At 34.9% G+C, this 16,192-nt stretch overlaps 1 protein-coding gene across 18 annotated transcripts in view; it reads left to right on the plus strand.

Annotated features, from left to right (window-relative positions):
- The window catches only part of WNK1 (WNK lysine deficient protein kinase 1), a 152,206-nt gene that overhangs the window by 94,131 nt on the left and 41,883 nt on the right, over positions 1-16,192 (plus strand). For 16 of the 18 annotated variants that reach the window (XM_019654100.1, XM_019654101.1, XM_019654102.1 and 13 more), the window contains exons 5-8: positions 10,560-10,648; positions 12,764-12,983; positions 14,149-14,482; positions 15,222-15,409. In XM_019654100.1, coding sequence (XP_019509645.1) covers positions 10,560-10,648; positions 12,764-12,983; positions 14,149-14,482; positions 15,222-15,409 — 831 coding nt within the window. Of the gene's footprint in view, positions 1-5,619; positions 6,124-10,559; positions 10,649-12,763; positions 12,984-14,148; positions 14,483-15,221; positions 15,410-16,192 lie in introns of those variants that run through there. The other 2 variants (XM_019654103.1, XM_019654104.1) reach the window with 2 other exon arrangements.

The following is a 16,192-nucleotide window of genomic DNA, read 5'->3' on the forward strand; positions in this document are numbered from 1 at the left end:
TTAATGAAACATACTTGGTTATCCATTGAGAGATCATAGGGCTCCCTAATGTCAATTTCCCCCCGCCGGNCCAAGAGGAAAGCCTTTGACCAATGGGGGCTGGGAGCCCGTGGAAACATGCTTCTCTCTTTCTGCCGCAACCGGCCCCCCACCCCCACCCCCACCACTCCAGAGTTCTGGTTTCCATTCCAGATCTGCCATGTATACCAATTAGTCATCAGTAAACCGCCCCCTCCTAAACGCAAGACCTTCTACAGGTTTGGCACTAACTTAGAAAAGGGGTACAAAGAAGAGTCCATATTTTGAACGGCTCAGTAATACTGTTTTAGGTCTGAACATCACAAAACTCTAGTCAGTTGAACCATAGCTGTAGTTCTTGATTTCTTTGAACAATTATTCACTTATTTAACAGCTTTTAATTAGGTATCGTCTGTGTGTCAGTTTGGGGATACAAGATAATAGGCTTCGTTGTTCCTCCCACCTTCTAGTAGGGAAGGTAAACACTGAAGTAATAATTACAGTAAAGTGGATGGACATAGTGAGTAGGGGGTTTTGATCTTAAGAGGGTCGAAGACAGTATTTCTGAGAATGTATGTTTAAACTGAGAACTTTATTGGCCTACATGACAGGGATGCTGAGGCAAATCTGTATGAAGGTGGGAGCCAGTAGCCTCCATCCTCTGCCACTCTACCAGAAATATTTCTAGGATTCTTGGCAGAAACTCCTACCACCCCCTCTTCTGTGTTTCCACCATACTCTACCTCTGTTTTATTAATATAATATAATATAATAATAATTACATTGATATTAACCATTGTTCCCCATTAGAACTGAGCCTCTCAAGGACAGGTTTCTTTTCCTCTGTAGATCAATTCATTGCAGTGTCTGACCCTGTAGTCATTTCACTGCCTTGCAAATAGAGATGATAGCAGTGCACACGTTAATAAATATACATATTATACTCTGTGCCAGACATGACATTAAACACTTGGCCTATATTATATAATTTAGCTCTGCTAACAACCCTTGGGGGAGGTAAATACTACTATTATCAATACTTTATAAATAGTCTGAAGCCCAGGATAGCTAGCTCAAGATTACATATCTAGAAATAACAGTTAGGATCCCAGATCCCCTGCTCACATCAAATGCTATACTTAATCCATAAATGTCAATTATAATGTCAGTCTGTGACCCGAGGGCATTTAAATCTGTGTAAGTGCTGATGGGAAGGGGGTAAATGTAGACTGTGGCTTAATAATTATGTTCTGTAGTGCACTGATGATAAACTATTGTATGTCATTGTTCTATACATACAATTCATTCAGGACTCTAAATGTGACTTGCTCAGAGAGGCTTTCCCTGCCCACCCTATCTAAAACATTCTTAAGTGTGCACACACTTTTCCTGTGCCCCTCATGGTTTTATTTTTCTTCATGGCTTGTATCACAGACTTACAGTATTTATCAAAAGCCCCAATTAGAATGCAAATTCTCTGGGTTAGGGGTTTTATTTGTTTTTTGCTGTATTTCTGTGTTTAGAAACTGGCAAGTCATAGACACTCAGTCACTATTTGTGAAATGAATACAGAATTATAGGGAGTGAAACACAATTTTATGTTGCCTATGGAAGAAATGTGCTCTGGAGTTGTGTCTACTTGAGTTTAAATCCCAGAAATGTCATTTCTTAGCTATAATACTTTGGGCAAGTTATTTAACTACTCTGAACCTTAGATGTTTATGAAGATTAAGGATATAGAGCATGGTTATCAATCAGGTACTTATTAGGTATTGCCATTATTATTGTTAATATCATTATGACATGCTTAGTAGTGAAATAAGCTGTCTTTTGTTCTAGTCTTTTATTTAGTGACATTGAGCAAATTGCAGTGATTAAAATGTGTTTAATGAACTTAAAGTCAAGTTTAAATGAGAGCAAATGAGCTTTCATTTATTTATAATCTTGGCTTCTTTCTTGCCAATCACCTTGCAGGGTGCTTTACATATACTATCTAATTTTAAATTTTTGTATTATTGTAAGTAGTAAGTAGATAACATCTTCACAGGTAAGAAAATAAATTCAGAGATTGAATATTTTGTCCAAGGAAATGCAGGAGAAATACTAATACTAATAATCATCATCGTCATCAGAAGTCAGGTATCTCTAACATGACACTAATATAAACCTTAAAATCTTTTCCTGTACGTGTTTTTGGGGTTTTTTAAAAATCTGTTTTTCTAGACCTCAAGGGAAAAAAACCTGAGAGTAAAATACTTCAGGTATGTGGGTAGCATAAGACTGGTATCATAGGTTTGAACCCTGTGTAAAGGGCTCATGATCCCTGTTGAAAGGAGAAAACCTCCAGTTACCTTGAAAATCGCTGCCATTGGTAAAAGGAGAAGATCCCAATAAGAGTAGGAATGCACTCGACATAATTTTTGTCTGCTATTAAAAGAATAGAAACTACAGTAAGCAGCGGCATCAGTTTTTCTGTGAAACATAGTGCATTTGAGCTTAGAGAAGTACACAAGCGTTCGTGTATATAGAGAGTAATGAGCCTTGGGGAATCATGAGGTAAACTAATTTTCTTTGATAGAACTAGCTGGATTTGGTAGAGAGTTTGAAGAGGCTTGTTTTCCAATGGGATCATAAGATATGTTCAAATTCCTGTAAACTAATGGTTCATACCAGTGAGAATCTGGCTGAATCCAGCCTCATAACAACCAAGTTAAAAATAATGGGGCTTTTTAATTACTTTGTTTATGTAATTTGACTTTGTCACTGATTATATTAGCCTTTGGATTGCAAGTTTTGAACATTCTGTCTGGGAAAAACAGTATTAAAGCAGTCAAGGCGAAATTCCTTTTAGTTTTTGTATAACAGATTGCAATTTACCCTACTTTTTTACAGAAACCATTGAGGCTGATTCCTGATTAGATAGGGGTTGAAAAGTTGAGGAAAACGAATGTTTTTCTTTCACAGCTGGAATTTTTTGTGCTGTCCCAGAGATCTAAATCTACTGGAATTAGCTGAAATGGTTCCTTTATAAATTTTATTTCTGCTTCCATCCATATATTTGGATTATACATGTAAGAGAAAATTGTATATCATGGGCTGTATCTCGGGAACATTTGGAATGATTTTCAGAGTCATTCCATTACTCCAGTGTGATTTGATTAAGATTAAAGGTTCTTATTTTTAATCAGACTGTTAATCTTAAACCAAGCAGTTCTGGGTATACTTCCCAGTGTTTTAGGTGCTAAAGAACAATTGTGAAATCCTTATTTCAGAATTTCTCAGAAAAGCTGGTTTTTTTCTTATCCACACTGAATACTGATTTTTAATTCACCAGGCATTAGACTATAGAATAAAAACTGGTAGGGTAAGAAAGATGGTTTCTATATTTAAGTATATATAGTATTGAGTTTCCTGATATCTTGTAAATAACTTATATACCCATAGATTCACACTTTGTAATTCCTGCCTTCTCATTATATATAATTTGAGGTATACCTTGAAAGAAGTATAGGGCTCAGTTGGCTAAAAAGAGTATTCTTGTTGGTGAAAATATGCATTAAGTGTTCAGTGAACAAGTAACCAGTTTGGGCTTATTTTGGATAGATAGGAGTAGAGAAGTAGGTAGAAGTTGCATTGTGAGTGCTTTACACACCAGATTAAAGAAATTAAAAGCACTGCAACATGGGCTAGAAGTAACATTGAACTAGACATTGCAGAATCTGGATTCTAGTTTTGCTTTACCATTGATTAGGCCCTTACCCATTGGAATAGACACTCCATTTGTTTTATTCTAGGTGCTGAAGATAATGCCGTATATCTAGTAGGTGTCTGATACCTACTAGACTAGACTAAGCACTCCACAGATGCCAGTTGAATTAATGAATTCATTCTAACTTTGACATGGTATTATTTTGTGACCCACAATTAACTTATTTGAACAAGGAGGGACTCTCACTCAGATTATTTTTAGATCTGTGATTCTGTGGCCATCTTGTAGATGTGAGCTGTTAACCATTTTTGAGCAGTGTGATATGAGTTAAATGGTGTCAGATGATTGGAAATGGATAAATATCAGATGATTAAATGAAGCCAGATGGTTGAGCTGGCCACAGTATAAAATACAAATTACAGATGGACAGAATGGAAACAGTGAGGCCCAGCTTAAATTGGTCTGAACTGAAAGAGGTGAGGTTTTGATCATCTGGACTTTAGTGGTGACAGTTGTTATGCAAAAGAAGCAACAATTTTGGGAGGTAACAAGTCAGTAAAAATCACGTTTTGCCTGGCTAGAAATCTTTGGCTGTTGGAAGGGTAGTAGGAGTATTAGTAGTCGACCTGTTTACCACCAGTTTTAAACATTTATCTTTAGTAAAGAGCTTGTAGAGATAAATATTGTGGGAAGAAGTATCCAAGAATGACGAGGTTTTCTGTTCTGAATCATGGAAATGACGATATCATTGAAAGAAATGGGGGAGCCCAGAGAAAGGCAGTTACTTTCTGATAGAGGAATTAGAGTTTACACATATAAACATGTGAATGGTGTTTTTATTGTATATATTGAAAACTCTCGCTTGATGTATAGAAAAGGCCGGTCTTTTTTAGATCTAGATATTTGTGTCTACATTATACCTTTGTCCAGAAAAAGCTACCTTATTTTGGTTTTGTTTGTTGCTCAATAGAGTTTAAAAACCTACTCACATCTTTATAGCTGATAAACCTATGAAGCAGGCAGGGAACAAGGCACCTGTTTCCCAGCTCTTTCATTTTCATTTACCAACCATATTCCTACATAGGCCTGCTCACACCTGTCAGCTAAAGGTAATGCTGGACCACATCGCTATATTTCTGACCAATACCTGACATCCTAGACTTCAACTTGGTAGTGATGAATTGTGTTGAGCCAGAGATCAATGGTAACTACTTTGAAATAGCTTGTTAGAATTAATAATGATTTCTAGACTTTAGATTAGAAGCATTCCTACCAAATAGCTTCCCAGCCCTTATTTTATGCTACTGTTGTTTAGCTATCTTGATGTGGACTCAAGCTTACCACAGTACAAGGGATAGGACTTTATTCTGTTACCTGTTAAAACAGTGCAACGAACAATGCTTTTTCTACTATCTTTGTGAATGCCGTGAACAAAAACCTTTCCTTAATCACTAAAATCAAAGAAGGAGTTATTTGGGTCCATGAGCTCTTCCTGGCAAATGGAAATGTCTTTAGGTAGATATGCACTTAGAGGCTTTTCATAGAAGGGATGGAAGAAGAATAAGTTCTTACCACTTCTGTGTACTAATTCACAGCTATTTATTTTTCAGTGTACCATGAGAGAGTGGTAAGGCAGTTAACCTTGATATTACCACTTTTTAAATTAGGTAAACAGAGGAACTATTATCCACACTTTTCAAGTAAGTTTAAGGAATATGGCCGAGGTCACACAGACATGGTTTATGAGAGGCGGAACTGAGAGCCCAGCCCCAGTACTGTGATTTCCTTGTCCAGTGTTCTTTTGGCTGCATATTTTGAGCTTCCATTTTGGTCATTGAACTCAGTCCCCATTTTCTTTTAAAAGCATAGTTTCAACATGATTAGGGTGAAGAGACTGTTTAGATAAATAGATTTCTAGTGTAGGTGTTGATGTCAAGGAGGCAGAACTTGTGGACGTAATGGGTGGAGCTTTGAGCAAGTAAAAAATCTCCTTTTGCTCGCCTAAGGGACCTGTTGGCAGTTGGAGGAGACGCAGGAAGAATAGTGGCAGAGCAGTTTCCCAGCCGCTCAGAATGTAGCTTTGTTTAAAAGGCCATCGAGAAGAAGTAGACTGTTGGCTGGGCAGAGCAAACTCCTATCTGAGAGTGGGGAAAGCATGGCTAGTGGGAAACAAGAAATTATGCTTCAGTCTGACTCTGATGTCTGCCTTGTTTATGCTGTGGGCTAATTTACTCTGCTAATTTACGTCTTAGCCATTTCTCCCCTCGTGTTCCTCTAACTGTAACAAGTCTAATTTGCTTTTTCTGATGGATTTTACAAAGAAAGATTTTTGCTCAGTGTTTGTCATCATAAATTCTCATTGTTGCTGCTGCCCTCAAAAGGATTGTGTAAATGAGGTGGGTAAGAATTTTCAATATATATAAAAGGTATATTGTAGCCATTTGGTGATACATGTAGAAAGTTTCAGTTAAAGTATTGAAATTGTTTATTTCAGTATGCTTTTTAAAATATTTGAAGTTTTGTAACTTACACTACATTTTGTGTGAGGACGAAGGAGGCTTTTCTCAATTCTGAATGGTTAGGAGTTTTACTTTTATGAAAAGATAGTTGAATGTTACCTTAACACATTTGAAACTTAAGGTTTTAAGGAGCAATTGCTTACTGTTTTTAAGATTTAGAAGATTAAACCAGAAAATACTATATTATGACTTACTTTTATTTTTCTAGCAGGTTAGTTGGCAAACCATAAGTATATAAAATTCAAAGAAAAACAGTCTATAAAACGCATGTATGTGTTTTTGGCTTTTCTTAGTTCAAATAAAGCAACATTTTATAAACATTTATCTTATATCATCTTGATGGGTCTTTGGGGGGAGTCACAGTTGTTGTTGGGTTTTTTTTTCTTTTGTACTCCATTTAACATTGCACAGAAGTGGCCTTTGTTTTTTGTTTTAAGAGAATACATAATTTTGTATAATCCCAAAAGTATCTTAAATGGATATACATTAGATGTTCAAGAAGTACTTTCGTTTAATGCAGAGAAACATGCTGCTGTCCCATGTCAAAAATCATTATATGGCACTACTGCCTAAAGAGAGATCCTGTGAATTATAAAAAGTAAGCAAGAATATTTCTAGAGTCAGTTGGTTGCTGGCTCTGGAAAAATGGAATAAGAGGGTATGTGTCTTTAACTATTTATTTTTCTTATGTGTGAAATGTTAGCCCAACTTAATGTATCTGAGTACTCTGTCCTGTTTTTTGTTTTTGAACCTCATTCACAATAGGTGAGCAAAACTTTGTGTTTATCTGAATCAGACTGTGTGGGACTAAGTTAAGGAGTAAAGAAAAGGAGTGACATTTGGAGGATTTTTAGGCTCTGAGTCGATCACCATTGTTGAAGTATATGAACTAAAAGGAAAAAAAAATGAAATCTTTTATTATTAAAACATTTTCTCATCATTACTTTGTTCTGTCTGGTACTTAAAATCATGTTTTAGGATATCTCGACCAACTTTTTTAATTAAAAAATTATCAGTTATGAAAAATTTAAAAATATATTGAATTTTTTGTCTCTTAAGAACAAGAAGCCTAGGAGGATGATGCATATATCAAAACCTGTACATCAAAACCTGTACAAAAACTTTCTATTATATGTCCCAGATGACTCTTCAGTAGGTCACTTTCAGGGTCAGTGAGGTTTCATACTCATTTTTACATTTTGGGGGTCATTTTTAATATAAATCTCTATATATTCTTGCTACTTCTCAAAGATGCAGAATACTTCTGCTAGATATTTTGATAATCCTGACTTCTTGACCATAGCTGGCTGGTGAAATTTCTTTTTACCTTTTTCATTATCTAAGTGAGTAACAGTAAGCAGCCTTAATCTTTTAATACCAACTGCTGGGTTAGTAAGGTGTGTCTCCATTTTATTGGCTACCCTGGCACCTGCAATGTATTTTTTAAAGCAGCAGTGGCATCTGAATATGTGGAGTTTTAATGCCAGGAGGCCAAACAACATTCCCCTAAATGTATGTATTGTATAGCATTAGTATGGAATTTTCTATACTTAAGTCTTCGCATTAGGTTGACAAAGTAGCTTAACCAAGTAGATTCAAGGTGTTACATGATGTACAGTTTCTGGTTTTGTTTTTCTGACTTTATGTACATATCATTTGTTCAACTAGTATTTCTTTTTGTAAATAGGAATTCTTTTTTATAAAGTCGTGAATGTATATATGTTTACATGGATAATATTAACAAGGGGATTATTTATTTTTAAAGATAACCAAGGAGGAAAGCAGGTTCACTGTGGAGCTGGGTGATTATTTTTCAAGAGAATTCTTTACTTCTTTTGAACCCTAAGCTTTAGTATCTTGGTGATTGCCTTTGAAGTCAAAAGTGGCCTTAGGTAGGCAAACTTAATAATTCAGAGAACTTTCATGGTGAGTAGTACATTTGATTCTAGTTGCTATGAATATAGGTAGGTAAGCTGGACAGGTATTACCTCCATTTGCTAGACAGGGAATCTGAAGCTCACCTGTTTCTACATGTCCAGTTCACACTGAATTTAAGTTTTCTTTTAAATCCTTTCATCTTTCCCATATGCCTATGGTAAATTGAAACAAAAGAGTCTTTTAAGATAATTAGTGTATGTGTGTGTGCTTTATTAACTTACTATGTAGCATTTTACTGCCAGAAGGACAAACTACATTCCCCTAAAATGTAGTTTATAGACAAGGGAACATTTTTCTAGTCATATTCTATAATCTCTGTAGCCACTTTCCTGTAACATTTGGAATGTTTTTGCATGCAAAGGCCAATTATGTATTAGGGTCCAATTTTACCAAAGAATAGTCTTTCAGGTAATTTTCTGCCGATACTGAATGCTCTTTCTATGAATTTAATATACAGTGTTTCAGATTGTTCTTCCCGTTATAATTATAAATAGCATTTTTAAATTTTTCTTTTTTATAGTTTTACATGTTTACTGTTGAAAACTATAAGCAAATATAAAACAAAATCTTCATTGTTTCTATTACCAGAGAACTTTTAGTGTGTGCATCAACCTTTGTTTTTTTTTCTTAAAATAGTTCCTATTTTCTTAAGCCTTAGTTTGAAATACCATACCACCTTGCTGAATTAAAGCAGCTTTTTGCTTCAGTACTATTTTCTTGTTTTCATTAGACTTACTATGTGAAATCAAAAACCATTTGGGGAAACTTAGTAATTTGCTGGATTCGAAAATTAAGAAGATGGAGGAATACAAATTGTGACCTTTGTAGTCATTGCTCAGAAATGAAACTTTTAAATACATTGATTTAACTTTAGAGTCAGTCCTACTAGATAGTTCCTTGCTGTGGAATGTTAACCCTAGCTGTAGACTCTTCCGAATTAGGACTTTTGAATAATGCAGTGAGTAAATAATGAGAATTTTCTCACCACAACTCGAATATTTAAAGACTTTTTTAGAGCTAAGCTTTTGATGTACAGTTGACCCTTGAACGACACAAGTTTGAACTGTGCAGGTCCATTTATACATGGATTTTTTTCAATAAATACAATACTGTAAATATATATCCTCTTCCTTAAATGGTTTTCTTAATAACATTTTCTCTAGCTTATTGTAAGAATACAGTATATATAATACATGTAACATACAAAATAGGTGTTAATCAACTGCTTTTGTTATTGGTAAGGTCAACAGTAGGCTATTAATAGTTAAGTTTTAGGGGATTCGGAAGTTACAAGTGGATTTTCAACTGTTCAGTGGGGGGGGGGCTGATACCCCTAACCGCCTTGTTCAAGGGTCAACTGTATTTCATTTCAATCTATGAGAGATTGATTATACATTTCTGTGATTTATCAAATTAGCGCTAATTTTGGTTTAATATATCTTGTCACTCATTATTAGAATTTATATATATATTCTAACTTTTCTAGTTCTTCTGCCCTACTCCCCAATCCTTGTGTTTATAGACATACCGTGCCACTTTGACAGTATATCAGTGTAGCTACTTCAACCCAATTCATGTGAGTTACTTAGAGGAGGTGGGAATACTGAGATGGTTTTTTTCCACACCACCTCTCAGATAGGGGTATTTTGTTATTCTTATATATTACATATATTTCCCACACGTTTCTGAAATTTTTATTTACAAAGAAGTTATACTTTATGAAGATTCTAAAATATCACTGTGTTGCACTTTAGTACTTACATATAATAGTGGAGTTTTTTTAGTGAAATTAATTGGACAATTTGGCTTTCTTATGGGTCTGATGTATCACTTTTCATTTTATATTTCATACGTGTAAGAGAATTTGTTCTTCAGCTATCATGCTAATCCCATCCAAATCCTTAGTTCTTTGGTGAGTTTGTTAGAGTACTGTAATAATAGGATATCTGCCAAATTAAGCATGTGAGTTCATGCCCACACATGTTGAAAATAGTTAAATTCTGTGTTGTTTAATGCATTAGGGAACAAGGTTGAACAAAAGATATTCTAACCAATTAGAACATTTGGCCTTCTTTTTAGCCAATAAGTTCTTTTACCTGAAACACAGCAGAAGATGTTGACAACAGCCTAAATTTATCCCTAGCCACATGTAGAGGCCATGGAAGTAAGTGACTCCACTATTTAACTGTTCCTTTTTATTTTCTTGTGGGAACTAAGTTGCCACTACCCAACTCTAAGCCTGCATGAACCAGCTCCTGCATACAAATCAGAAAAAAACCAGGTTGATAAGGCAATCTAAGGGTCAATTGAAAGTCAGAATTCAAAGGCCCTGACTTTATTAATGTGTTTTTGTCTCTATTTTTATGGTTTTCAAGGGGGTGAAGCCAGCCAGTTTTGACAAAGTAGCAATTCCTGAAGTGAAGGAAATTATTGAAGGATGCATTCGGCAAAACAAAGATGAAAGGTAAGTGCCTCTTTTGACCTGTTATTTAAACAAAAACCTAAAATATAACATGCTTTGAATACAACACTCAATCGAATATTTGATACTTTACTTGTGATTAGTTTCTCCATTTATGTCATGTAATATCTTTAAAAATAGAGTTCTGTCCATCGGGTAGTATTCAGATTTGATATACCGAAATGTTGTAAAAATGTGGTTTGCTAGAGTTTGAGTAAACCAGAACCACCTTAAACATAGCTACTGCATTCAATGAGAACTGCTTCTTTACAGCATCAGTATGACTTAGAAAATTCAATAGAGTTCAATCTCTAATGTAGCAAAGCTGTTCTCTAGTTTTTTACCCATTGAATTGTAAAAGACGAAATGAAATCTTGGCTCTTTAAAATCGACTCAATTATACAGGTCTTGATTTTTATTATGCCACAATTGAAGAAGAGCAAAACATCAAAATTCCTTTAAGTAAAAGGAGAACACTTCGCCCAAAGCTTAGGAGGAGATCTGGCCTTAGTCATTTGTACTAACAGGACTTTTCTCAGAGGAGTGGCAAGTATCTGATTTGCCATATAGCTGATTCATCACCCGTTAGGCATGGCAACATTCCAATGTCTGTTTTTGAAAAATAATCTACCTTCCCCGTCCGCCCTCACTCTCCAAAAAAGAAAAAGTAGATCAGCCAGTACAAATATAAATTGTAAACTGAGCAGTCTGCGGGCAGAAGAATGTGAGTGATCAGGTATATCAACCAAATTAAAGAATTCCATATCTTCACTTCTCCAGTCTCATACTCTTTTCATAACTTCATTATTTGGAAGAGCTTAACATCATGATCTTTAAAGCTTTTTAGTAGAAATTTAGTTTGGGTTTCTATTATTATGTACAGATTGAAAAGGAAAGTCCTTAATCTCTTTAAGAACTTTTTTACTGTAAACAAAGGAATATTTGTTTCCAATCTTAGAACATATTCCTCTTTTTCTTTTCTGGATGGAACAGTTTACTAGATTAATGGTATTTGAGACCGTTTATCTAAAGAAGATTATTCCACAGTCAGACTTCTGCTTGCCTAGTGGCACAGATTGTTGACCAAGGAATTGAGAGAACTTGGGGGGGTAAATTAAGGTTGCTGTAGTAGAAGGAATAGATAATTGATAACAGTTTTTTCCCCCATCAATTCTCAGATAGGGGTATTTTGTTATTATTATATCTTATGTATATTTTCCACACATTGCTGAAACTTTTATTTGCAAAGAATTTACACTTTATGAAGATTCTAAAATATCAATGTTTTGCAGCTTAGTATTACATGTAATAGTGGTATTGAGTTTTCTAGTGAAATTAATTGGACAATTTTTTTTTCACATGGGTCTGATATATCACTTTTCATTTTATGTTTCACATGTGTAAGACAATTTGTCAGTCAGTTATCACGCCAAACCCATCCAAATCCTTAATTCCTTGTTAAGTTTGTTAAAGAATAGTAATAGGATACCTGCCAAACTGAGCATGTGAATTCATGCCCACACGTGGGTTCACTGTTCAAAATAGTTAAATGCTGTGATGATTAATGTGTTAGGGAACAATGCTGAACAAAAGATGAACTTGAAATCAAAAGATTTATTTTCAAGTTTTGATTCTACCGTTTCCAACTTTTATAACTATGAGGAAGAATTTCAACCTCTTTGAACCTCCATTTCCTAATACTTAGGATATCTCAATGGATGTTGATCAAAAGTCAAATGAGATCATACATATGAGGATTTTTTTGTTAACTATAAATGCTATGTAAACAATTATGTGGTATTTTGAAGCTATGATATTTTTGAATTGCTACCATTAGTACACTGTTAACTAATATGAGATTAGATCATTAGTTAAAAAAAATCACTTTCAGTTCTTATTTGTAAATGAATTTGTTACTGTTCTATAACTTGAGAGTAAAACTCTGTAGTCAATATTCAAATGGAGCAATGTAGAAATGAGTTATGAAATTTCCCTTGTTTTTCTTTTCGTTGTCCTTTTTCATCATTCCAAGCATAACAATAATCAAGCCACACTTGAAAATTATCTTTTCAATCTAATGACACTTTGTTTTGTTTTGTTTTCCCCTCTCTTTGGAAGATATTCTATCAAAGACCTTTTGAATCATGCCTTCTTCCAGGAGGAAACAGGGGTGCGGGTAGAATTAGCAGAAGAAGATGATGGAGAAAAGATAGCCATTAAATTATGGCTACGTATTGAAGATATTAAGAAACTAAAGGGAAAATACAAAGACAATGAAGCTATTGAGTTTTCCTTTGATTTGGACAGAGATGTGCCAGAAGATGTTGCTCAAGAAATGGTAAATTAATATTAATCAACATTTAAAAATTGATGTATATTTATATACATTGGTATTGGGCAAAAAAAAAGCAGTTTATAAAGCAGTGTATAGGGCATATTCCATTGATAGAATATTGTGTTAATTAATGGCTTCAAAACTAACTTTTATTTGAGGAAAAGATACACAGATGTAGATATGTATAGGTATGGATGGATGGGTAGAATAGAATATAAAGATAGAAAGAAAGAAGAAAGGGAGGTACGGAGAAGGGAAGGGAGAGACGAAGAAAGAGAGCAAATTAGAATGCATTCTGAAGTAATTTTGAAAGTCTGTAATGTTGAATGACTTCTGATTTGTATAAGCCTATTTCTGTTAGAATGACACATTATGTGTTCTAAATATTGATACATTATTATCCTTTGATCAGTCACCTAGATAAACCCTATAAATAGATCATAAATTGTTTTTACGTTGAAGGGAGTTTTCAAGATAAATTAGTAGACAGCCTTTGATGAATCATTTTTGAAGTATGTCTAAAAGATTTCCTAAAGGAAACTTTAGGCTTACCATAGTGCCTAAAAAGCCATTTACTATGCAAAGATATTCACAGAATATCTCTACTACAATTTATATGAACCATTCAGTAGTAGTTGCTTTTGAGAAGGGGTCAGGGGGGAAAAAGATACTTATTTTTGTTAGTTTTTTTATACTGTTTAAGGTTTGGGTTTTTTGCTTTTGTTTTTTTTAACCTTTACATATTTATTGCAGTTGTTTTACCTGGTTAAGTGGTTGTTTAGTGAAAGGAAGTAAAAGCAACACAGGTTAATATTAATGGTTACATGTGAGTGGAATATAGAATGAGTAGAATAGAATGAGCCTTATTTGGTTTAAAAAAAACCACTTTGGTTTTAGGTTCCCCATTATCTTGTTGTTGTAAGGAGTAAGGTACTCCCACTCCGCAAGTTTCTACGAAGATCCTGGCACCCATCCCATGAGCATTTACAAAAATGGCGGGGAAATGCATAATGTAGACCAGTAATGTCAGTTTGGTTAAGACCAATCCTTAGAGAGTTTTTTCTTCTCTATTTTTCTCCCCCAAAGTACCTTTTTTGTTGTTGTTTTATATTTGGTTTGTTTTCTTTTGATGTCCTACTGCTTCCTAATGCACTTTTTTATCCTGTAGGTAGATTCTGGGTATGTCTGTGAAGGTGATCACAAGACCATGGCGAAAGCCATCAAAGATAGAGTGTCATTAATCAAGAGAAAACGAGAGCAGCGGCAGTTGGTACGGGAGGAACAAGAAAAAAGAAAGCAGGAAGAGAGCAGTCTCAAACAGCAAGTAGAGCAACAATCAAGCGCTTCCCAGACAGGAATCAAGCAGCTCCCTTCTGCCAGCACTGGTGTACCTACTGCCTCTACCACTTCAGCTTCCGTTTCTACGCAGGTAGAGCCTGAAGAACCTGAGGCAGACCAGCATCAACAACTACAGTACCAACAACCCAGTACATCTGTGTTATGTGAGTATTTGTGGAGTGGACAAGTGTGCTGAGATACTCCTAACTCACTTCATCTTCTTGTTAATGATTTTGCACTGGCCTCTTGGTTTTGAATTATGAGTCCAACATATATAGTAAGTTTGAAATGGTTACCTTTTTGTTCTCTTCTTAGGTCCATGACTAATAGAAAAAGAAAGATGGGATAGCAAGGAAATGTGATTGGGATAGAAAATGATTTCACAGTTTCCTTCATCTTAGAAATTCCAATTTGTAGATTTCTACTTTTCACAATTCCTTAAAACAAAGTATAATTAAAAATGAACAAGTTTATGTTAGCTACTTATAATTAAACCCACTAATCTGGTTCGGCTCTTTTAAGCAAGGCTGAATAATGTATAAACTAGAAATTAACGAGACTGCTAGTAATTAATTGAACCTACATGCTTAATACTAAGGATTTTGAAAGCTGTGTAAAACTTAAGGCTAACGATATTCCATTTTATTTCCCTTATTCTTCAGGTAATAGGAGTGTCTGAAGCCAGGGAATTTTTTTAAGACAGTAGCACTTTTTTCTACATGGATCCCTCATTTAAACATAGAAATATACTTAGTAAAATAACTGGTATTGATTACACAGTTCAAATCTGTGTAAAGAAAAAACTAATTGACCCTAAAGTCATCGGTTTGTGATGGGGAAAATGTGAACGTCCTTTTTGTGATTTGTCTCTCTGTGTTTTTTGGAAATTCATTTCTCTTTCAGCTGACGGGACTGTTGACAGTGGTCAGGGATCTTCTGTCTTCACAGAATCTCGAGTGAGCAGCCAACAGACAGTTTCCTATGGCTCCCAACATGAACAGGCACATTCTACTGGCACACTCCCAGGACATACAGCTTCTGTTGTCCAAGCACAATCTCAGCCCCATGGGGTATATCCTCCCTCAAGTATGGTGAGTAACTGCATAAGAGCGTGTCAGCCTATAATGAGAGCCAGTAGATAATGTGTTAGATTCAAATTCTTTCTGTTATCCAATGACAGCATGAGCCTGAAGTAGAAAATATAAATGGTGTACTTCTGAAGGGAGGAACTTTATTATAGCGTATAATTAGAATAGTTCAGGTAGGGCAGGGGATACATATGTGTGTGTGTGTGTGGAGGGGAGGATTGGCTGAACTTCCTATGTGAAGAAACTATGAACAAGATTTAGACTATGCTGTATTTGATTAAAGATAATGCTCGCGTTAGCACTTTAGAGTTGAAATTGTTTAGAGCAGCATACTCATAAGCTGGGCATACAAATGTTTTAGGGGTGGGGGTGAGGAGAGTTTTTCAAAAGCTTACTTTATTAAAAGAATTGCCAAGTATTTTCTGTAAGATTTCTTATTGTATAAAACACAGGTAAGACCTTCAGACCATTATAGAATGCTGCATGTGAGTACTCTAGAGTGAAGGAAATCCTTTATTTGTATGACCATTTAATTTAGCGCTTATGTTTAGTTAATCATCAGTTGCTATGCGTGTTCCTCTTTAAAGTCTGTGTTGGACACAAGTTCCTTCCCTGGTGTATGTTCATTTGCTTTTTCCTGTTATTTGGTATCTGTTTTATTACTGATTTATTTTCAGAATCTATTTATGGAGATTATTTCATGAAATATTTTATGCATTTATATATATATATATATACACACACACATATATATATGTGTGTGTACATATGCATACATACACACAC

This window comes from Hipposideros armiger, unplaced genomic scaffold, assembly GCF_001890085.2.
Source record: "Hipposideros armiger isolate ML-2016 unplaced genomic scaffold, ASM189008v1 scaffold_213, whole genome shotgun sequence".
Classification (NCBI taxonomy): domain Eukaryota; kingdom Metazoa; phylum Chordata; class Mammalia; order Chiroptera; family Hipposideridae; genus Hipposideros; species Hipposideros armiger.